Source organism: Thamnophis sirtalis, unplaced genomic scaffold, assembly GCF_051295495.1.
Source record: "Thamnophis sirtalis isolate CommonGarterSnake01/CBP01778 unplaced genomic scaffold, rThaSir2_p1.2 scaffold_5, whole genome shotgun sequence".
NCBI classification, from domain to species: Eukaryota; Metazoa; Chordata; class Lepidosauria; order Squamata; family Natricidae; genus Thamnophis; species Thamnophis sirtalis.
The window spans coordinates 37,858,359-37,882,385 of record NW_028261385.1 but is presented as its reverse complement, the minus strand read 5'-3'; the positions used below and the strand labels follow the sequence as shown (position 1 = coordinate 37,882,385).

The 24,027-nt window shown below is 39.2% G+C and overlaps 2 protein-coding genes across 4 annotated transcripts in view; both read right to left on the bottom strand.

Annotated features, from left to right (window-relative positions):
• Window positions 1-131: 131 nt before the first annotated feature.
• Window positions 132-14,116, bottom strand: ZCCHC9 (zinc finger CCHC-type containing 9). Of its 2 annotated transcripts, none has more exons than XM_014070068.2 (7): window positions 13,839-14,116; window positions 11,742-11,799; window positions 9,633-10,030; window positions 3,961-4,111; window positions 3,723-3,815; window positions 1,509-1,577; window positions 132-333 (listed from the first exon to the last, which is right to left on the bottom strand). In XM_014070068.2, exons 3-7 carry the CDS (start codon window positions 9,990-9,992, stop codon window positions 215-217), a joined length of 792 nt encoding a protein of 263 aa, XP_013925543.1. In that variant the 5' UTR covers window positions 9,993-10,030; window positions 11,742-11,799; window positions 13,839-14,116; the 3' UTR covers window positions 132-214. The 2 variants fall into 2 exon arrangements, with proteins under 2 accessions (XP_013925543.1, XP_013925542.1); XM_014070067.2 differs by having other exon boundaries at window positions 9,633-10,010; window positions 13,839-14,114.
• A 6,774-nt stretch (window positions 14,117-20,890) lies between these two features.
• The window catches only part of CKMT2 (creatine kinase, mitochondrial 2), a 32,461-nt gene continuing 29,324 nt past the window's right edge, over window positions 20,891-24,027 (bottom strand). For both annotated transcript variants that reach the window (XM_014070069.2, XM_087715684.1), the window contains exon 10: window positions 20,891-21,907. In XM_014070069.2, the coding sequence (XP_013925544.1) occupies window positions 21,788-21,907 (120 nt within the window). In that variant the 3' untranslated portion in view covers window positions 20,891-21,787. The remainder of the gene's footprint in view (window positions 21,908-24,027) is intronic.

The window sequence follows — 24,027 nt, the reverse complement described above, 5'->3', positions numbered from 1 at the left end:
ATATTTCCTTCCTGTTCAAAGCTAATGGGCCAATCAAACAATTTATAGCATATCCTATTGAAAGGCTTTTCATTTATTTCCAGGCCGTTTCCATTTATGCTAGGTTTTATCAATAATTAGAAGACAATGTGTACTTTTGGGATCTCCAAAAGCTTGCAGTTTTTATTTTAAGTCATATATTGAGAAGTATTATAGAAAAAAACAAAAGTAATGGTCAAAAGTTAACAATCTTAGGTACTTTTGGTTTTCCTTTTTGTGGCCCAGGATTTTCTAGAACTTCTTCATAATCTGCACTCATTCCTTTCATCCACCGGCCAACAGTTGCTGCTCGATCTATTGGGGAGCAGGGGGGGGGGAGAGGAAAAAATATATGAGAAATCAACTGTCTATTATTCCAGGATACAATTCTGTAATTTGTACAAGTATTTGTTGCAATCGTGTTTACATTGTTTTTTTATCCATGTTAAAGTTAGATAAAATTATAAAAAAATTCAAGTTGATTAAAAATATCAGTTAGTATTGATACTTTCTAACATTTCTAGCATTTACCCACAATTGATAAACCAAAAGCTACAATGCTATTTAATTTATTCCAATTTTATTCTTTCTACTCAAAATTAAATCTGATGTAGGTGACTCCTCCAAGAATTTGTAACAAGAATTCTACAATGCGTGGCTAATAAGTTTCATGATACTATTACTATAAAAATTATATTTCACTTCTGAAATTCTTCAGTGCTATATATGTGTGTGTGTGTGTATGTATATGTGTGTGTATATGTGTGTGTGTGTGTATATATGTATATATATGTATGTATGTATATATGTATATGTATACACACACACACACACACACATATGTATACACACAGGTAGTCCTTGACTTAATGGCCACAATTAAGCCCAAAATTTCTGTTGCTAAGTGAAACAGTTGTTAAGTGAAATTTGCTCAATTTTATGACCTTTCTTGCCACAATTAAGTGAGTCTGCAATTGTAAAGTTAGTAACATGGTTGTTAAGTGAATCTGGCTTCCCCATTGACTGTCAGGTCATGCAAAAGGTGATCACATGACCTCAGGACACTGCAACCGTCAAATCTGAATCCGTTACCAAGCATCTGAATTTTGATCATGTGACATGGGGCTGATGAAACGGTCATAGGTGTGAAAAACAGTCATGTTGTAGACTGTTTTCCTCATTGCCATTGTAACTGTGAATGGTCACTAAATGAATTGTTGTAAGTTGAGATGCTTCCTGTATATATATAGAGAGAATTGTGAATGCTTTCTCGAGCTGCAACAGCTGATATGTTTTGGAATATATTTAAATAGATATCAAATGACCTGTTAAAAATTGGATAATATTGGATAACACATTAAATTTATCAATATAATCTGAAAAAAAGGCTTGTTCAGTGTGTTTTGTAATTATCTAGCTGGAGTTCATAACAGAAAGCTCTGTACATATAACTCTGTCTTCTTAATAAACAGAAATTCTAAGCTTCTCACCTGAGTTTTGATTTTCTGGACAGTCTCTTTTAAAGTGCTCCACAGATCCACAAATTCGACAAGATCCTCCTATAAAAGCATAAATATAAATAATTTAATTGAATGCAATATATATAAATTGCACACTGCCATGTATATTAATTTGTTGTGGCTCAACAGTAGCCGGCTGAGCTGTTCGTTGAATCTGACTGCGATGAACACTATGGTACTGCCCTGGAGGCTGAGGAAGACTCGGGGGGGGGGGTTCGAAGTCAGAGCAGGGACTAGAGAGGCCTGTTGGCTACCAGATGGCATCTGTGTCAGGGAGCAGTGAGGAAGAACAGAGGGAAAATGTCCCTGACGTGTGTTTGTGTAGGGTTGAGAGGAGGGGGGAACAACTTTGGAAAAAGGCTCACAGAAGGAAATAGGAACAGGTGGCTACTGATTGGCCCCTCCCAGAGAGCTTACAGGTGAGGCGACGGGAGGGGAACTTTGCAGGAAACAATAGTTTACTAATCCAGGCGTAGTAAAAGGTTGGGAGAACTTTGTGAGTTCAAACCTTGTTTTCACAGAGATAATTTTCTGGGCTCCTAGCCAAGGGGTTGCTTATCTCCCTCCTTAGTTGTGGCAGACAGCCAAGTCTGCATCAGTATAAATTAGAGGCTTGGAACAGAACATTAATTGTACCTTTATTTTTTAAATGAAGCATAAATGCAGTGGGGGGGGGGATTGGGTTTTTTTTTAAAATGTATCTGTCAATGAAAATTACAATACATTCTATTTTAACAGAAAAAGTTACTAGACTTTAAATTAACATAAGACTCATTAATAATTAGTAGCAGACTGCAATAGTTGTAGGAAACACTTTCTGTAGATTAGAATCTATCATGTACAGATGAGAAAAGGAAAGTAGTTCAGATAGACAGTAAAATCTGTGGCCATTCTATGCCTCGCAAGGGCTGGATAAAGACAAATTATGTTTGAACAGCAGGTGTAATTCTGTGAAGCTTTCAAGATTGTGAAGACCTTTTTCTTTTTATCTACTTATTTTGATATCCTCTCTCCATTGTATGTCCCCCACCATCACAGACACACAAAGTAAAGAAAAACAAGTGAATTTCTAAGATGTGCCTTACTTTATCTTTAACCCAGCCCATTCTTTCCCATTGCTTAGCTATTTTAACAATTATATCTACTACAGCTTCACCTACTTCTTCCTCTAGATGAGCATCTTCAGCTGCTTAAACATAAAAGAGAAGGGAAAGGATACAAATGAGGTACTTGGCGAAAACCCTTTCCTGATAGGGGTTCACTTTGACTAGGAGGTTAATTTACTAAGATTTCTTTTCTTGAAAAGACTGATGAAAGATTTCTTTCTGCTTTTGTTGCCAAATGAAATTCTTCCCTGAAATTGAAATTAACCAGAATTTTACCCAATTATTTTTTCTGAAATTTGAAAAGACTTTTTGTTATGTCTTTCTCTGCTTCTTTTATTCTTGATTATTATGTTCTTTGTAAATATTTTAATAAAATTTTAAGAATGGAAATGAAAAGCAAAATCTTCACTATATTTGTCCTATTTAAATTCTGAAAAATTGCTGACATTCTAAAGATAAACATTAAAGAATCATCCCAGGATTGCTTTGTCAATTAATGTTCTAACACCCATTCTAAAATTTCCGCTCCTGGAAAATCTAAATAAAATCTAAATAGAATGTACTACTGAAAGTTCACTAAAATTATTCAGCTTTTATTGTCTTTACTAAATAACTTGTCAAACATGTCCGGTACATATTATTTAAATATATGGTAAAAGATGCACTAAGTAAGCACAATAATATAATATATAGATGTGAACCTCTAACTCTCTATTATTAAGATAATTTCAAAACTTTTCCTGTTGCTGCAGATTAGGAGATTTTAATGTGAAAAGGTAAATAAAAACTATATATATCTTCTAATCTTCAAAGAGGATACTGTATTTTGTTTTGTTTTTTTGAATAGAACTAACATGGCAAAGATCATTGGATGTTGCTGCTGTGTAAAATAATGGTGTAAAGTATTTTCTTGCAGAATTTTTCAAAAGAGAGAATTTGTAGAATTTATCAAGAGATCTACACGTGTTCCTTGATAAGCCAACTGCATTCACTCAAGATAAGAAAAATATTCTGAAGCACGTCAACAATCCAGTTTTTAAGAAAATAATGGGATTTTCTTTTAAAAAATTGGCCTTACCTTCAGCATAAAGCCCTTTAGGATTATCAGGACAGGACCTTGAGAGATGGCCCATTTCCCCACAAATAAAGCATTTGGCATATGGAAATTCCCCTGAAAGAAATTCATATAGTTTGTGTCATGAAAGAAATACATCAAGATTTTATAAATCATAATCCTAACATGGAATATTTAAATCAATATTACCCTCATAATTGGTGGCATTTATCATGCGGAGAACCATAGTTATTACACATACCAAGAGCTGGATCTAGTTTGGCTTTGCATTTGTTAATTTCATGTTCAGTAGAGCCACATCGGTAACAAATCCCTGTTCCCATGTCTTGGCTTTCAAGGACAGCTGGACAATCTGCAACCCCATGGCCTGGTTTTCGACAGTGGAAGCAAACCTTTGATAGTACAAGGAGAATTACCATGTGAATTCATGATGGATTTAAAGCAATATCTTTTTACACTAACTACTACTCAACCTAACCTTACCATCGCATATTACAAGTAGAAACTACACACACATATAATCAGATACTCTCCGAATAGAAAGGCTTCAGAGAAAGGATATATTTTCAGAAATCTTCCTCTTCACAGCACTGTCTGAATCCATTACTATTCACTTCCCCACTAATTACATTTGCATTTTATAAAAAAATCTTGTAATTTAACCCTCTGGAAGCCAAAAATTTTTGAAGTGAAAAGCTACTCATCTCACCCGATCATATAATTAACAACTGTTTTTAATCAACAGAATTTTGCAAGAAAAACATCCTACAACCTATATATATTTGAATAGGATGCTAAAAGTTCCAGAACATTAACCCTGCATTAACACTAACCCTAACACTAAAGGCAAAATTATACATACTAATGAATAGGCCAGAACAAAAAACAAGGTTGATTATGTATTATTTAAATGTCATTAAAATTAAGTATATTTAATATGATTAGTTTATTTAAATGTTTTGCCCTTCCATTAAAAATTACAATCTGATAAATAGCTTGTGGAAGTCCTTAGAGGTCACATCTAAGATTTTAACAAATGTTGTGCACTAATATACATGTATCTCTGGTTTAAGTAATTTCTGTATAGGAACTTTCTTATGACCATCTGCTCCTGTGAGTTTCTTAAAGAATATAGAAATTGCACATTAAACAATAGTGAGTAAACCAGTGGATTATTGAACAAATCAATCCGAATTCTCACAAGGCACAAATGACCAGGCTCAAATTAGCCTACTTGGTACCCATTATGCAAAACTTCCGTGCTCTGGAAAAGGCTCTAATGCTGGAAAAAGTGGAAGAAGAAAATGACAACCTGACTGGGGGCTGACTCAGTTACATTGATGATAGATCAAAGTTGATTGATGTTAGATCACTCCCCTGCACGCCTTGTTTGGACCATAGCTGGACTCAGTTATTTCAACCATCTCGAACGCTGAGAGCCATTGCAACTACCTGAATTTGCAGTTTTAACAGCTGCGTAATCTGTTTCTTTCTTTCTTTTTCTTTCTCTCTCCTTTTTTCTTTCTTTTTGTATGGGATATGCATGGGATATGTATGTGATTGAGTGAATGATCCCACTTTTTATTACCCATTATTGTTGTATTTTTTGTGTTTTTAATTACTACGTGGGGACTGCCTGGGTGAGTGAATGAGTATGTTTGATTCGGAGGACCTGTCGAGGAACGCGGGGGTCATTGGGGTGGTCGGGGGGACTATGGACACGGGAGTGGGCCGGAGCATCACGGTCGTAACAGGGAGGGGCAGATATGGCGGGGACTTTAGGGCTGGCCATTACCGGGGAAGGAGGGCTCGCTACATTACAGATATCCCTCCTTCCGGCCCTATGAGTCCCACTCCAAGGCCAGATGGCGCGAGTAATCAGGACCCTGGTCTCAGGCTGTTGTCGCTAAATGCCAGGTCTGTAGTTCATAAGGCTCCTCTCGTCCGGGACTTAATTTTAGACGAGAGGGCAGACCTGGCATGTATTACTGAAACCTGGCTGGGCCCGGAGGGAGGAGTCCCCCTCGTAGAGATGTGCCCAGAGGGTTTTCAGGTGCTCCATCAGCCGAGAGCTCAGATAAGGGGTGGGGGTGTGGCCATTGTTATCCGAGAGTCTCTAGTACCTCGTAGGATCCCTGCTCCGGAGCTTGTCGGGTGTGAGTCCCTGCTGGTGAAGTTGGACCTCAAGGGTCAAGTGGCTCTACTGTTAACGTACCTGCCTCCCAACAGCGTTGCAGCAGCCCTCCCCTCACTCCTCGAGTCGGTAGCCGAGCTGGCAATTGAGTTCCCCAGGCTTATGGTTCTGGGGGATTTCAATTTGCCTTCGCTCGGGGAACACTCTGATGGAGCGCAGGAGTTCATGGCTTCCATGACAGCCATGGGCTTGACCCAAATAATTCGAGGCCCAACCCACTCGGCGGGTCACATGCTCGACCTCGTATTTCTCTCGGAGCAGTGGACTTGTGATCTTGGTCTGAGGGGTAGTGAGATCGTACCCCTGTCGTGGTCAGACCACTACCTACTGAGGCTTGACTTTCGGAGACCACACCCCCACTGTAGGGAGGAGGAACCGACCAGGTGGTTCTGCCCCAGGCGACTTATGGACCCTCTGAGGTTCCAGACGGAGCTTGGGGTTATTCCTGATACCCTCACCCGCAGTCCGGCGGAGACTCTGGTTGCTGCTTGGAACTCGGCAGCGACGGAGTCTCTCAACCGGATTGCGCCTCTACGGCCGCTCCGAGGCAGTGGATCCAGGAGGGCTCCTTGGTTTACTGAGGAACTCCGGGAGAGGAAGCGCTGGAAGAGACGCCTAGAGCACCAATGGAGATCCAATAAATCCAAATCGAACCGAGCACTTTTAACATCTTGCATCAGAGAATACATCCGGGCAATCAGGACGTTGAAAAGAACTTACATTGCCACTCTGATTGCTTCCGCCGAGTCGCACCCAGCCGCCCTGTTCAGGATAACCCGTTCCCTCCTAAATAGGAGGGATACGGGTGATCCTTTGCAGGGCAGGGCTGAGGATTACGTCCAGTTTCTCGCGGACAAAGTTGCTCGGTTTCGGACAGACTTGGACTCCATTTCTGCAGAACCAGCCGAGGCACTAAGGGAAAATCTGGTAGACCATCGCTGGGTTGAGTTTCAAGCTGTTGCCCCTGAGGACGTGGACAAGGCCATGAGAGCTGTAAGTGCCTCCACATGTGTACTGGACCCGTGCCCCTCCTGGCTGGTTGTTAACAGCAGGGAGGTGACGCGGGACTGGATCCAGGCGGTTGTTACCGCCTCCCTTCGGGAGGGGGTCTTTCCCCCCGCTCTTAAGGCGGCGGCGGTGAGACCCCTCCTGAAGAAACCATCTCTGGATCCAGCCATTTTAAACAACTATCGTCCAGTCTCCAACCTCCCCTTTGTGGGGAAGGTTGTTGAGAAGGTGGTGGCCTTTCAGCTCCAGCGGTCCTTGGAGGAAGCTAGTTATCTTGATCCATTCCAGTCTGGCTTCAGGCCTGGCTACAGCACGGAAACCGCTTTGGTCGCATTGACCGATGATCTCTGGAGAGCCAGGGATGGAGGCCACGCCTCCATCCTGGTACTCCTTGACCTCTCAGCAGCTTTCGATACCATCGACCATGGTATCCTTCTGCGATGACTGCGGGAGGTGGGGGTGGGAGGCACCGTTTTACGGTGTTTCTCCTCTTACCTCTCGGACAGGTCGCAGTCGGTGTTAGTCGGAGGGCAGAGATCGACCCCTAGGCCCCTTACATATGGGGTGCCGCAGGGTTCGGTCCTATCCCCTCTACTTTTTAATATCTACATGAAACCGCTGGGCGAGATCATTTGGCGGCACGGGATAAAATACCACCAGTATGCGGACGATACTCAGTTGTATTTGTCCGCCCCGTGCCAACTCAATGAAGCGATGGACATGATGAGCCAGGGCCTTGAGGCTGTCAGAGACTGGATGGGGGTTAATAAGCTTGTGCTCAACCCGGATAAGACCGAGTGGCTGCTGTGCTTCCCTCCCACTAATTGGCCAAGTGTTCCATCTCTCAGGCTGGGGGGTCAAATACTACGCCCCTCAGACAGGGTCCGCAACTTGGGAGTCCTCCTGGACCCACAGCTGACTTTTGAACACCATTTGTCAGCTGTGACCAGGGGGGCATTTGCCCAGGTTCGCCTGGTGCACCAGTTGCGTTCCTACCTGAACCGGGAGGCTTTCACAACAGTCACTCGTGCCCTTGTGACCTCTAGGCTGGAGTACTGCAACGTACTCTACATGGGGCTGCCCTTGAAGAGTATTCGGCGACTTCAGCTAGTCCAGAACGCGGCCGTGCGAGCGATTGTGGGTGCACCTCGTTTCACCCACGTAACACCTATCCTCCGCGAGCTGCACTGGCTGCCTGTTGATCTCCGGGTACGCTTCAAGGTGCTAGTTGTCACCTACAAAGCCCTTCATGGTATTGGATCTGGGTACTTGAGAGACCGCCTACTGCCAATTACCTCCACTCGACCAATTAGATCCCACAGATTAGGCCTCCTCCGAGTTCCATCAGCCAGTCAATGTCGACTGGCAACCACGTGGAGGAGAGCCTTCTCTGTGGCAGCTCCGACCCTATGGAACGAACTCCCCGTGGAGATTCGTACCCTCACCACCCTCCAGACCTTCCGCATAGCCCTTAAAACCTGGCTGTCCCGACAGACCTGGGGCTAAAGACCTCACCGTACACGAATAGTATGAATGTTGTGTTTTTTTTAACGAAGTACTGTCCTATATGTAACTTGGTTTGTCCCCCCCTCCTTCTGAACTGTGAGCCGCCCTGAGTCCCCCCAGGGAAAAGGGCGGCATACAAATATTAATAAATACCTAAATATCTAAATACCAAAGTTAGGCAAGGCTCATCATGGAGAAAATCGATATCAGTGATGCCTAACCTTTTTGCCATCGTGTGCCAAAAGCGGGGGAGGGGGAGTGCCGGGGGGGGGGGTTATGCCCGGGAATGCCCACACCAATCACGGTCCTATGGGCAACCTGAAAGTTTGGGAACGGACTTCTGGATTGCCTATAGAGCCGTTTTTAACCCTCCGGAGGCTTCCCTGGAGCCTCCAGAGAGAGAAAAACAGCCCAATGAGAAAACCGGAAGTCTGTTCCCGAACATCTGGTTTGCGGGTTGGGTTGTTTTTCGCCCTCCGAAGGTTTTCCGGAAAGCCTTCAGAGGGTAAAAAGCACCCAAAAATGAAGGACAAAGTCATCTCGCCAGCGCGTAGACACGTTAGAGCTGACAGGGCAACGCCTCGTATGCCCTAAAAAATGGCTCCGCATGCAATCTGTGGCATACGTGCCATAGGTTCACCATCGCGGATGTATATGATCACTAAGAAACAACACTAACTCTTAGTTGGCATGCAATCAATAATATGAACAAATTTGTTTCTTTCCAATACTGCTCCATCTTCTTGCACTCTGTCTGACTCTGATGTATCCTCATAAAGATGAAACAACAAATAAAAGTGAGACTGATAAAGTAAAGTTACTGTCAGGCTATGACAATTTATTTTTATCAGTCAGAAAATACTAGATGGAGTGGGACACAATTGTTCATGCTTGAAACTAGACTGAATGTATCATTTTATTCTTTTACAAATAAAATAATCCTTTCAACTCAGCCTCTTTGGTAGAAAATGTAAAACCATCTTAGAGATTAAATGCCAAAAATTTTAACAATTTTATGTGCCAATTGTTCAGAGCAGGTTATTTTTTAGAAACAGCACGCAATATTCTTGAAAAATATCCAACTGGGCAAAAAAAGAATAAATCCCTTATTTTTATTCAATCTCCCTTGGCTGCAGTCCCTATTTGCACTTAAAAAAAAGAAAGTATTAAACAGTGAAAAACAGAAAAACAAGAGATTATTTTACCATTATATTCTTCTTAATTTCCTGGCGCTTTACTCTCCTCTGTTCTCGCCGGTTGTCCTTTTTCAAAGCTGTTGCTATTTCTTCCTCTGCCTGATGACTATCAATCAACTGGCCATTGTGCAACATCTGTGAGTTCTGTTTTAAGTATTCCATAAAGCCATTGACATCTTCATTCAGGTAATCTTTTTTCTTCTTATTTTTCTTTTTCACTTGGTTGTTCTTGAAAGAAAATCTATCTGAAGAGTTCTGCCTTTTATTTGTTTCTACAGTTCCAGCAGCCCCATTTTTCAGATCATCCCATGGTGTTGCATCTAGGGCTTTCTTGTTATGTGTGACCCTTGCTCGAGCCCATCTTGTCATGGCTTCATCCAAATCTTCCTACAAAATCCACATGTTTACTGCCATTGATAAATTCAATCTAATTATAATAGTCATAGGTGCATAAAAATATCAGGTTATGAAAATCATGACTTACTGTATTTCTTCCTTCAAAAACTTACACTAGCAAAAGGAAGGCTATTCTATAATGCTTCCTGGCTATCTGTTTTTAATTTACAAAGGAATTTTGGCATAGCATCTCAACATTTAATCACTGATCACTGTATGAAGAAAATGAAAGTAATTGTGAGCCAATAGAAAGAGCTTCTAACAATTATAGAAGCACTAAAGGTAGAGGTAAAGGTTCCCCTCGCACATATGAATCGTTCCCGACGGTAGGGGGTGGCGATCATCTCCGTTTCAAAGCTGAAGAGCCAACGCTGTTCAAAGATGTCTCCATGGTCATGTGGCTGGCATGACTAAACATTGAAGGCACATGGAACGCTGTTACCTTCCCACCAAAGGTGGTCCCTATTTTTCTACTTGCATTCTTTATCTACTTTCGAATTGCTAGGTTCGCAGAAGCTGGGACAAGTAACAGGAGATCACTCCGTTACGTGGCACTAGGGATTCGAACTGCCGAACTGCTGACCTTTCTGATCAACAAGCTCAGTGTCTTAGCTACTGAGCCACCTTTATAGAAGTACTAAGACATCACAAATTTTACTGTACATTTCATTCCAAAAGTAAAAGAAATGTAGCAGATGCTTTGTACAGGGCGGGGCATAACCTTTTCCTAGGGGGTCACAGCAACACTTGTAATAACAACACAAATAATTCATACACCATTCGAAAGCCCATCAAAAACTGAGTTTATTGACACGATTTAATAGTCAGTATGACCACCATTAGCCCTTCGAACAGCATTCAAACGAGGTGGATAAGAACACAACAAATCTTCAAACAGTTCCGTTCGATTTTCCAGATTTTTCAACACAGTTTCCAAATTCATTCTCAAAGTTTCAACCGAAACAAATTTAACATTTAATAGCTCATTCAATTCAGTTTTTTATGGGCTTTAAAATGAGGTGTCGCGGAAGTTGTAAACTGCTGTCGATCTTGCTGTGACCCCCTAGGAAAAGGTTATGCCCCGCCCTCTGGAAAATCTGGAAAATCGAACGGAACTGTTTGAAGATTTGTTGTGTTCTTATCCACCTCGTTTGAATGCTGTTCGAAGGGCTAATGGTGGTCATACTGACTATTAAATCGTGTCAATAAACTCAGTTTTTGATGGGCTTTCGAATGGTGTATGAATTATTTGTGTTGTTATTACAAGTGTTGCTGTGACCCCCTAGGAAAAGGTTATGCCCCGCCCTGTAGAGCATGATGTTCATGGGGAACCAGAGCTTTCTAAACGACATAGGCTGCAAGTCTCCAGGCCTGCTGTTATGGAAAATGATGGAAGAATCCTTTGGTTTGAGCAACTCTTTACATATATTGCAGCAAGTATGTGGAGCTTTTGTTCTACCAAGAACTACTTTGTGCTTTTTAAACACAAAAGCCATATGTACTACAAAATAGTGGTCTCCAACCTTGGAAACTTTAAGACTTGTGGACTTCAACTCCCAGAGTTCCTCAGCCAGCAAAGCTGGCTGAGGAACTCTGGGAATTGAAGTCCACAGGTCTTAAAGTTGCCAAGATTGCAGACCACTGCTATAACAGACTGAAGGAAGGGCTCACAGGCAGAGTCTGGAACCAATTATGTCTCTATTAAACTATTAAGGTGCTCACCTGAAAGGAGCCACTGAAGATCCGGGCCTTTTGTTCGTCTTCTCAGATGACAGCCTGCCTGACAAAACACAACCGACAAACCTTGTGAGATTTGTGGATCTTTAATTAAGATATTAGCCCTTAGTATAAAATACGTTTAAGTAGTAGAATTACAGGTAGCAGCAACAAATACTGGGGCAGTGAGTATACAATCACTAACACAGCAAAATGCAGTTTAGTTAACACAGTAAGAGATTACCCTTTATATTAGATAATGTCACTTAGGTTGAGTGTCCTAATATCTCTAATGCCAAAGAACCTAACTGAGGCAAATCCCTCCCTATCTATTGGTCAGTGGTTAAGTGGCAGCCAATGTATGGGCTCAAAACTTGTGTTAGATCTCAGGTAGAAGACACAAATAAGTCAATGTGTGTTTCATGGTCAAATGGCCATCCTACTGACTTTCTCCTGGGCGCTTCCTCTACAGATTTGGCGACATGTTTATGGGACCTATCTCTCTAGCCAGAGGTGATAAATCAGGAAACTGCAACTGGGTCAGGAATGCAATCACTCCTGAACTCTACCATTGGTTTAGGACTGTTGCCTCTTATGGCAGCAGGAATGCATTCCACAGCCCAAGATATAGCAGTTCTCTCTAGGAACAGCAATCTCTCTCTCCCAAGGTGTCCACAGCTTTAACAGTGTGACCCTCTGCTTGCCTACTTCCTGTGAGTCCTCCAGCTCATTCCCCCTGCCTCTTCCTGTTCTCAGTTCAAGGGACCAGATTCCAGCCAATCAGGAAGTGCTGGCTGATTGGCCTATCAGAGATCAGGTTTTTAATTACTGTAATTACTAAAGTTTTTATCTGATGGAAGTATCTGAACAGCTCAGGGAGAGAAAGATACACCACCACCAGCTGTAATTCTTTGTGTGAATTTGTAAGATAAAAAAGCTGCTGATAGTTACTTTTTAAAATGGCTAGACAGATGGTGTCTTCTTTTGATTTAGTGCAATCCAATAAGATGGGCAGCTCTCAATTATACTTACAAGACCTGCTGTGCCATTAGTTTCTTCCCAAAAGGAAACAAGGAGTTTTTCCTCATGGGAACAGATAATATAAAAAGTTTCATTAATGGTTCTTCAAGTATTAAAAAATCAGAATCCATACCAAAGAATGATTAATCCTAAAGCCCAGTCCACAAACTTGTCATACTAGAACTTAAGTACACACTCTTCTTGGCAGAGATGGTATTTCTACTTAATGATGGCTGCTCCATATTTAACCATATCTATCAAACGAAGATGGAAAGCAAGTAGTTAACTGGTAAATTATATACATCTAGGCAGAGAGAACTGTTGCTTGTGTACTTCTTTTTCAGAATGGCACATGTCCAATTTTGCAACTGTATCACCAAGTGACAAAGGCAGTAGAGGCTCACTCATTCTAAACATCTGAAAATTCATCTGAAAAGAATTAGGCCAGAGTTGAGCAGTTTGTTGTCCTACAAATTTTGGACTTCAACTCCCATCATCCTATATTATTTACCATGTACTCTAGGGCTAGGCAGGGTTGAAGGGCTTGGACATGTATGATACCTGGAGGTCCAACATACTGTCCTCAGCAAAAGCATACACACAGCTTTTTTTAAAAGAAAAGTTGCAGTTGTCAATTTAGTGAATAGAGGGAGCTCCAAAAAAGCTGCACAACCCTCCCCCCCAATCAAAACGCATTGAAATTTAATTAAAACTAAAGAAATAAAATGCAGTCAATATATTATCTATCATCACAACAGCACTGCAACATTTCAAAAAGAAAACTTATAGGTGCAAATCTTCATGAAGGACAGGGTGGTGAACTCAGTTCTGGCATCAGCAACGTTTTTGAGCCTTGAAATGACATGCCTTCCTGAAACCACCTCTCCTCTCCAGATGTGCTCTAGGAAAAACTCTCCAAACTTCCAGTCACTACCGGAATTATGAATGGAACTTCTGGGTGTACTAACACATCTGGTGATCAGGTTGGAAAGACTAACACGTGGTCAGAAGCTAATGGTTCTTGTCCCGGGGACTTGGCAGTCCCTCTACGGGATTTCACAGCGAAGATTTTTCACAGCCTACCTAAAGATACCGATGAAATGAGCTGTTCAGAGCCCAAACTTTCCGGGGAAGCCGATGACCGCCAGAGGAGCTTCCTAAAACTTAGTTCCCAGAATTTAGGCTGATCCAGATTATAGGAGTAACTCCATTTTATCTTCCGCGCGGCGTATCTGATTGTCCGGAAGGCCTTTTCCGCACCACGCAGTTGCGCACCGAGAACAGAAAGTGCGGGCACCAATGCGACAAAACGCCTCCAGAACAGTCGAAAACTACAGCCTGTAAAGGAAAGAGCGGCCGAAAAAAAAATACACATCTGGGCACCGCTTTTCCGGGAAGTGGATGAGGCAGCAGTTTTATGACGTGACCAAGCAAGGGCGGAGTCAAAGGAACTTAAGGCGTGGTCAATGCGTAAAGATTAATATCTTCTAAAGATGGGAAATAGGGGTCCCATTCTCTAGATCCACCGACTCCTGTCCCTTCATAATTACAAATGTACCATATGCTGACATTTATGCAGTTATTCTGATGAAGAATCACTGCTTGTGATTTTTGCGCGAATATAGACAGTTAACGTGCGCTTGTTTCCGACGGAAATAAAGTGTTAGTTGATCAAATGAACAAAACGTTCCCGTTTTTCTATTAAAACATAAACTATGCCCTACTGAAAATTAGTTTTACGATAGATTTGCATGAAATGTAAGTGGTCGCTAAAAGAGGATGATGACTTCATGGCACGTAATCAATTTGAATGTGGTTGATAGTGACATGTTTAGTGGATATGCAAACTATTATGGAGGAAAGGGCTAGGATAGATTGTTAAATTTTTGAAAATTGCTAAACAAAATCTGCCTTTTCAGTCACCCCCATATTAAATTAAGGTTGGTGATTCACCAGGAGCAAGTATGAATTGGAGTATCTTGTATCATTGCATTCCTATTCTAAAACTCCGAATACCTTTTATACCTCAAACAAAGGTTTTCTAAGAGAAGAGTGAGAATGGCTCATCTTTTCCCAAACATGCAACCTTATGTAAAATTCTTGTTGTTGGTCAGAACACTTTGGCAAGTTATTTTCTATCCTGTCCCAGTTGATTTAACAGGAGTGTTTTGGACTTTGATCTGACCCACTATGTCATCGATGTCAAACTTGATCCACGTAACGTATTGTGACAAATCACGATGTTTTTTGCCTTTGTAGAGCCGGGATGAGTGTGGCTTGTGTGTGACGCAGCCAGTCAGCATACCACCAATTTGACACCCCTGCACTAAGTCTATGGCTTTTTTACATATAAAACCATCTACTTGTTTTTCAATGACTGTCAATAAAGATTTTTTGTTAGATTATATACCATTTTTTATTCAAGAACTCAGCTCTTTCCTCCTTCCCCCATCAATAATTCTGTGAAGTGAGCAACCATGTGGTTGATTTAAAGCCAGTGAGTGATATGTACTGAATAGACCAGAGCCTGTGTCACCCTGTGGCAATGTAACACTTTAATCATGGTATTATACTACTGTGATTCTCAAGAATGATATTTCATGTAGAATCATATTTCCTCATAATCTTCATATGCAATTGTTTCTTCTTGAATATAAGCCTTGAATATAAGTCACAAGGTAATCAACTGTAAATTTTGGAGTAAGAGTTAATTTCAAGCAAAAAGTAGCAGTATTATATGCTGACAGAAAAATGTAAGACTTTATCAACGTTATTATTGTTATTAGTTGCGAAGTCCGACCCATCGCGATCCTATGAACAATGTTCCTCCAGGCCTTCCTATCCTCTACCATCCTCTGGAGTCCATTTAAGCTCACACCGACTGCTTTGGTGACTCCATACAGCCACCTCATTCTCTGTTGTCCCGTTCTTTTGCCCTCAATCTTTCCCAGCATTAGGCTCTTCTCCAGTGAGTCCTTTCTTCTCATTAGGTGACCAAAGTATTTGAGTTTCATCTTCAGGATTTGGCCTTCTAAGGAGTAGTCAGGGTTGATCACCTCTAGGACTGACCGGTTTGATCGCTTTGCAGTCCAGGGGATTTGTAGGAGTCTTCTCCAGCACCATAGTTCAAAGGCCTCAATTCTTTGGTGCTCAACCTTTCTTATGGTCCAATTTTCACAGCCATACATTGCAACTGGGAAAACTGCCTTGACTCTACGCAGGATGATGTCTCTGCTATCTGGATTTGCCATAGCTTTCCTCCCCAGGAGCAAGCATCTTTTAATTTCTTGGCTGCAGTTCCCATCTGCGGTGAACTTGGAGCCCAGGAAAATAAAATCTGTTACTACCTCCATTTCTTCCCCATCTATTTGCCAGGAATTGAGGGGGATGGATGTCATGATCTTAGTTTTCTTAATGTTGAGTTTCAAGCCAACTTTTGCACTTTCCTCCTTTACCCGCATCAAGAGGCTCTTTAGTTCCTTTTCACTTTCTGCCATTAGAGTGGTATTGTCTGTGTATCAACGGTATTACAGTTTCCAAATCATGGGAAGTAAGTTTCTCTGAATAGGCCACACCTCCATCTCATGCACTGTATTATCAAACACTATCTCTTTAAGAACCTAGACTATGCTCAGAGATGGTTTAAAATGATAGCCATTGTACTAAAAGTTAAGCTTAAAGAAGAGAGATGTAAGGACTCATACATGCTGAATTTGAGAAGACAGCACTTTTCTAATGCATCTTTGGAGATCAAAAACTCTCTTATTGTTCCAGATTTCATGGATGATGATTTATGCTATAGGAAGGTATTTTTAAATCAAAACTGAAAGTTTAATATTTTCTCCCCTCCTCCATGAAAGAGATGAGGAAACATATGCACAAAGGCACAATAACAGCATATCATCAATTATATTTAGAAGTGAATGCTATTGAACTGTCAGACTATAGCTATTTCAATCATATGCATATTCCTAAATAGAATCCCTGTTGAATTACTTGTGCTAAACATAATAATTGTTTAGGAAGAGATTCAGCAGTTGCTTTAGCAGTGTGGCCTCACTAGATACTTTATTTTATTCATTTACTTATAGATTTCTATACTGCTCCAATAGTGACCTACTCTGAAGGATTTATAGTTCTCCAAACGACTATTAATGTAACAACATAGAGCTAGGAATAAAACAAAGTAATAAAATACAACATATAGCATGAACTAAATAACATTCCCAGCATTCCAACAACTGTAATACCTATTTCAAACATCACTGCTGATGTTTTCAGTGCAAAATAGGAAGTTATAACAATCTCTTCTAGGAACTGGTTTAAATAATTGGAACTACAGGAATTGTTTAATCATTTCAATATATTACTGAAATTATTATACCAGTAAGTGGGTATAAACCCATATTTATAAGATTTTTAGTGGCACTTATCTCGAATGTTTTATATTTTTGTGTGATCCAATGCAAAATTAGACATATTAGATTTCAATACATTTACATTCCATTGATTTCACAGGATTGGGCTCTTATGTCCATAAGTAATAATGTAGAATTGCTGCTTGAAAATTAAGAACATATTAGAGAAATGTGCTGTTATCTCAGCTTTATCCAAACTGCTTTATATGTAAATATAATGAATGAGATTGTTATCAGAAAACAAATGCATTTGCATAAAAGTTAAAATAATTCAATAAAATATAATTTAAACAATCCCTATCTAAATTGTTTACATACAGATTCTACTTCCCCAGATAGTACATATAATAGAGTTTCTTTTAATACTTTGTGCAAATCCCTGCAAGAAAATATTTGTGACAGCAAAAATATATCAGTAAGGAATATAATATATGAACCACAGTTGCCTATGGTGAAAATATATGCATAGTGGTGTTCCAGAATCAAAAGGGCTCCAGTCTTTGCCTGGAAAATACTTGCAAACAAATATTACAAGTATTTCCTGAGAGAACTGTAAACATAGGATAGTAATATTTTATAATCTATTTACAATAATTACCTCTTTTTACTGAAAATTAGCTTTTCTGCCCTATAACACTTTACCAGTAGATGGAGATATGCACAAAGAACTAGTTTGCTTAGCTTGTAAATGGTTGCTTCCCAAACAAGATCTTGATTTAAAGGTTGACCTCTAAGCATTTACCATGGACAATTAACTAAGGGGAATATCATTTTAAAAAAGAATTCAAATAAAGTGTAAAATGCTGCCATATTTTGAGCAATATTTTGATTCCTCATTTCATCTCAACCTCTCATTTCTAGTAGCTAAAACTGTTACATAAATGCACTATACAATCATATAGGCTTTGCTCCTTGTGACTCGCTTTTTTAAAATTCTAATTTTGTCTATACTTGTGGAATTCCATGATCATCTCCCATTCAAGTTCTATTCAAAGCCAATCCTGCTCAGTAAGTCATCTGAAATAATACAACATTTAACAACTGGATTAGAATCACCTTCAACTGACACTGTCCAGATGTACCGGTCTTTAAATGGCAAATAGTCATGCTGGCTGGGAATTCTGAAGGCTGCCCCAATACATCTGGAAGGTATTTGGTTGAAAAAAGTTACAATAGGAGCTTTCAGATTTTTTTATCGTTAATGAAAGTGTGGATTAGCTCAAGCACTGATCTTTTGTATAGAACAGGATCAAATGCAAAATCTTTCCATGCTATTACCAAGGGATTAACAATGACCTGGCATATATTACCAAAACCTGGCTGCCTCAGAAGATTTGCCCAGCCAAGTTTGAACTGGGCAAAGCTGGCTAGACACCTGTGAGAACTCAGCACCACAGTGAAGATGTGATAAATGTTATCTGGAAATTGCCTATGGCTTTCAGGGGTACTGCCTGCAAATCACTGCTTGTGATGCCCTGTTCATTATGTTGGGCTCTAGAGATCAGTTGGGAGTGTTGCCGTGATACCAGCCTGCCTGTGTAGCAATCTTCCTTCTGGAGCTTCTTGACTCCATCTCTGGGTTGATAGTGGAGTTCCCCAGACTTACAGTCTTGGGGGACAAATTTCCTGTTTTAGGTTTTACATAGAAAGATTTCTCCTAATTAATTTTATATGGTACCTGGGTTCCATTTCTTTCTATCACCAGTTGCAAATAGTCTTCAAATAATTAGCCTATCCATTTAAAACTCCTGAAATTAAGAAACAAACATTGGAGGGTCTGCCTAATATGATCTAATATTAGTAATATCATCTACTCCTCAGAATCAAGCTGATAGAAGCCCAATATCTCTCAGATTAATATAAATAGCAACCTGTATACCTTGTTGTTTATATTTTAGATAATCAAAGATGTAGCATGTGATATAAATCTACTATCAGAATAACAGAACATCTGAAATAGAGTTGAGAGAAATAGGGAAATCACACCAGATTAGGATTCTTTTTTTAAAAAAAATTAAAAAGCTTTCCATCCCATTTCTTTAAAAAATTAATACATAATCACATATTGCTTGGATTCCTGGCAAAGCTCCTGAGCTATTTTTTGCTTCCTGCAATGCATTTTCACCAGATTATTTTCTCTGAAAAACACTTGAGCTGTTACCCTTGTGGCACTCCATGTGATGATTTATAGTAGAAGCCAAAACAGGATGTACTTGGTTAAGACATAAACACTTGATTGAAAACTAGCCACAGGAATGAGTGATAAAAAAACAACAAAGCTTTGTTATGTGAAGATACACCAGACAAGTAGCTTTGGGAATCTAGGTTCCTTCACTGCTATTTAATTTGCTTATTATCATATATGCATGGGAGTTTATCTGCACATCACAGAACATTATGCTTGACAGAACATTCTTGAAAAATAAAATGCATGTGCAATATCTTGTAATGAAATGCAGTCTTTTTTATTGGTGTAATAAAATAATATCTCAATATAAATTTTATCTGTTCACTCATGTCCAGTATGACTGTTTTCAATAGAAAAAAGACATGAGAAAAAAGATAAAAAATGCAATTAACAAACAACTTTATGTCTGTTTGAATAAAAATCAGTAGCATAATCCTAACTGATAAATTGGCTTTTTTGAAAATTAATATAATTGAAATCAATAGATTTTATTTCTTACTAAGCATAAAAGACATTAGCAGATGTGGATTATAAATGTTGTTGTGTGTTGAGTTTTACAGACAACACACCGTAAGTTATATCTGGTGATTTTTTAAATTCAAGACTGTGCTAATAGAAATGCATCTTCTCAATTACTCTATGTTTATTCAGAAGTGAATTTTACTGATTTCAATTGATTATTTGAGTAAATGTTAGATAGTTGAAAAGGACCAAATTAATAGCATCCAGTTGAGAATGTTGTTTTTGTTCACATTCAAAGATGCTTTCTAGATCTACTAATTTCTGCCTCTCCTTCCTTCTGTCTCTCTGTCTCTGTCTCTGCTCTCTCTGTGTCTCTCTGTCACTGTCTGTCTCTCTCTGTTTCTCTCTCTCTCTCTCTCTCCAGACACCCTTACAGTTCCAATAGTGATGTAGCGCTGTATCTAGTTCAGAGTTGAACTATTGGAATCTTGGTGTTTTCTGAGTTTGGTTGTTTTCCTGCAGAAATTTCATCACAAGGCTAGGTAACATCATAGGTGCATAGGATGATAGTGTCTGGCAAGGCAAGCTACAATATATAAACCAACAAACTCCATCCTCTGTGCATTGATAATGTTAGCTAGCTTGGTCATGAAATATCAGCTGGAAAATAACCAAGCTCAGAGGGCACCAAGAAATCAACAAAAATTAACTCATTTGAATGAACAGAGAAGGGTGAAATTGCAAGTATTTATCAGGGATGAAGCAGAACAATAGCAATACAGTTGTTTGGCTTGTACATGAAGTATACGCATATTCCAGGCAGTGTGACCTCATTGTAACAATCTCATGCATTAAACTCCATGAGGGAACATAACTGGAATTGCTGTTATTAATGACTAGTGACATTGCCATTGGGTACTGTGACATAGCTGCCTCATCCCTGTTTTCTGCTCTCTGGGATCTAACAAGTGTGAGGCTGGCATAATATCCTTGTGCCAAAGCCATAGGATTGTCTATGTGAATAACGCATGTCCTTTTAAAAACAAATTAAAAAGATATGTAGCATCTGAGGCATCAGAAAGTATTTATTTAACATGCCACTAAGATCTAATTTTACATATAATAATATATTACATTAATTTGTTCTTATCTAAAATGAAAACAATCAATATTTAACATACTTTTTCCCTACTCAAAGGAAGTGTACAGAGGAAGAAAAAATAAAAAAATTCTTCATCTCGCCAGTCAAGGGTTGCCATCACCATCTGAAACCAATCTTGGAATTGCTCCCATCCACCCACAGTTACATAAATGTGTGCATATGTCGCATTTTGAATATGTGTATGCATGTGTGTCTATGACTCTGCCAGGAATCAATAAAATCATTAATAACCAAAATGTAAAGTAAAATGCATTGCTTGTAATAACTAGTACTTTACTTTTAACATTTGGCTCCCACTTATATATAACAACCATTTAAATTCATATGCACAGACTACACTCTCTCAAGCATATTGATGTCCAGAAACAGAAAGGGGGGAAAAAAGAAAAAAAGAATGGGTAAGAGGAAGAATTAAGGAAAGAAGAAAATGTGAACAAAAGAAATGGAAGGAGGACATTGGAAGAAATAGTTGGAGAAAGAAAAGGAAAAGAAAGGAAATGAGATTGCTTTATATATGCTTTAAAACAAATTAAATTGTCCCAGGGAAATGCTCCAGGACTACTAATCTTCAAATGCAACCCTCCTCTTCAGCAATGTTGTTTACAACCTTTTTTATTCTGCACAATTCCATATCTTACGTTCTTGTCGTCTTCTCAGCAACTCTGTACCACACCCTGATTAATAGGTACCTATTTGAGGAAAATGTTATCCATATTTTTCTTTAATATTATAAAAGAACACAGAATATATAGGCAGCCTGCAAGACATATTTCCATTCAGGTGATAATCACTAGAAACAGTCTTATTTCTTGCCAAACTGAGGCAGTGGTGGTGGTATCTTGATGTCTTGACCTCTCTCTAGTTTCTTTTCACACTCAACCATATAGTTCACACCATCAATGACTAACTGGACAAGTTCCACCTGAAATAAAAGTAAAGGTTTCTGATATTAGATTACGAAGCTATAAGATATTGATGATTATTTACCACAAAGTTTATTATATCTTCAGTAAATTATATTTTACAATTCTTCCTAGACTATGCCATTTCTTAGTTCTAGGAGAAAGGTGTATTGTGGATAATCCATCTCTTGTCATTTTGACATACAATGTGTGTTGAAATTGGCCACGTGGAAGAAAACTAAGTTAGAACATGGAAGAAAAGTGCAAGCATACACCTATAATGCAAAGTGGTTAAATCTAGAAAGGTTTAATCTACAACTTTAAAAAAATGTGTGCAGCTTGCCCTTCAGATAAAACCTTTACACGGTAATACTATGTAGTCCTTTCTTTTGTCTTTTAAAAACCCTAAATTGTGGAAATGCTAGATTAACACAGTTGTTATATGTGAAAATGCTATTTTTTTCTGTCATCAGCAGAAAAAAATCCCAGGAAAGGTGGTATAAATATGGAAACCTTTCTGTATTTTGAAGAGAATACAATGGGGAGGGGGAGCCTTAATAGGGGAAGGAGGAGAGGAGATCAGTGCCCATTTTCCAGCTTCTCTGTTCCAACTTGAGGTCCTGAGTGCTAACCAATTTTTATTGGTTCTGTTAAATGCCAAGTTCATTAGTAGTAAGAATTTCCTCCTCCATAATTTGATATTGGAGGAGTGGGGGGGGGGGGCTGGCGTGTGTCACTGAGGTCTGGTGAATGAGGATGAAGGGGTACCTCTGCCCAAAATTTGCTTATTTGAGTTGAGGGCATAGATAAGAGGTGGTATAGTTTTTAAAAAGACACTGGAACACTAATATTCATCTTTATTTGGAGCAGTGGTCCTTAAAATAGGAGTAATTAAAAGGGTAAAGAATTAACAGCACTGGAAAACCTTAAAATTAAGAGCAGAAATATTCAATTCTAGTTGTAATTCTACACTTAGTTTTGCCTAATCGATTGTCCTACTTGGAATAAATATTATTCCATGTATGAATACTGCATATGGATGTTTAATTATACAGCTGGCCATCATCACCCATGGTTTAATTATATGTTATTTTCCGTCCCTCTAATGGGTAAATACAGACCAAATTTCATTAGCTGAATAAGGGTTTTCACATATCTCTGATTCTGGCCCTTTCCTCTGTTTGGAGAAAGATTTTTTGTATATTTTTTGTGACTGTAGCCTATGAGAAAAATGGCATATATGTTAAATAAATGAAAGGGTGTAAAGTATATTTTTTCAAGATCTTTTTATGCATCATAAAAACTAATACAGTGTGTTTTTCATTTCTGATTTTTAAAATCATTTTTGTGGAAGGATAGGCTACTAGAGAAGCCTATAAGCACCATGGCCTTTTCCTTCCTTCTTCCTTCTCCCGAGATAAGATGATCCATCTGCCAATCAAACATCAGCTCCCAATCAATCAGGTAGGGGAAGATTGGGGAAGGTGTCTGCCTGGGGAAATAAACAGAATCAAAGAAATAGGGATAGTGAAAACTAGGACACAAGAGGCCCTAGTTCTTCTTTGCCTGAGACTGGCATGAGGAAAAAGTTCTTCTAGCCGTTTCCATAATCTGAATCAAAGATTTGAAACAAGAGAAGAGCCAGGAACCCAGCTGGGAACACATGAATGGAAAGGTGGAGAAACAGACTTGGACAGAAAAGAAATAGAAACCAGAAAGTAAAAAAATATTTGAAAACAGTTGGAATTATGAAGGAGTATTGCTCTATGGAGAATGACAATCAAGGTACGTAGGATTTAAGACAAAAGAAATTTAGAGGTCAGCAATAAACAAATGTGTTAGAGATACAGAATAGAAAGTTAGGAACAACCCCCGAATAGTAGAATTGTGGGCATTGAAACTCCCTTTTGCGATGAATAGATTCAGTTAATCACATTTATATACTTTTTCAAATATCATACAAAAAATTACATCCTTTCGTGATTTTATTTTCCCTAATATTATCCACACATATGTTAACATATTTATTTCTTTTATTTATTTATATTGCCGCCTATCTGATATACACAACTCTGAATGGCACACAACTTTAAAATGAACAAAACTGTATGCAGGTTGCTAAAAATAAACCAAAAATAAG

Coding starts and splice junctions, on each gene's coding strand:
- ZCCHC9 (XM_014070068.2), bottom strand. CDS start 9,992: ATGACAAGATGGGCTCGAGCAAGGGTCACACATAACAAGAAAGCCCTA. Junction 4,112..9,632: donor AAATTAAGAAGAATATAATG/GTAAAATAATCT, acceptor GTACTATCAAAG/GTTTGCTTCCACTGTCGAAA. Junction 334..1,508: donor TCCAGAAAATCAAAACTCAG/GTGAGAAGCTTA, acceptor GCTCCCCAATAG/ATCGAGCAGCAACTGTTGGC.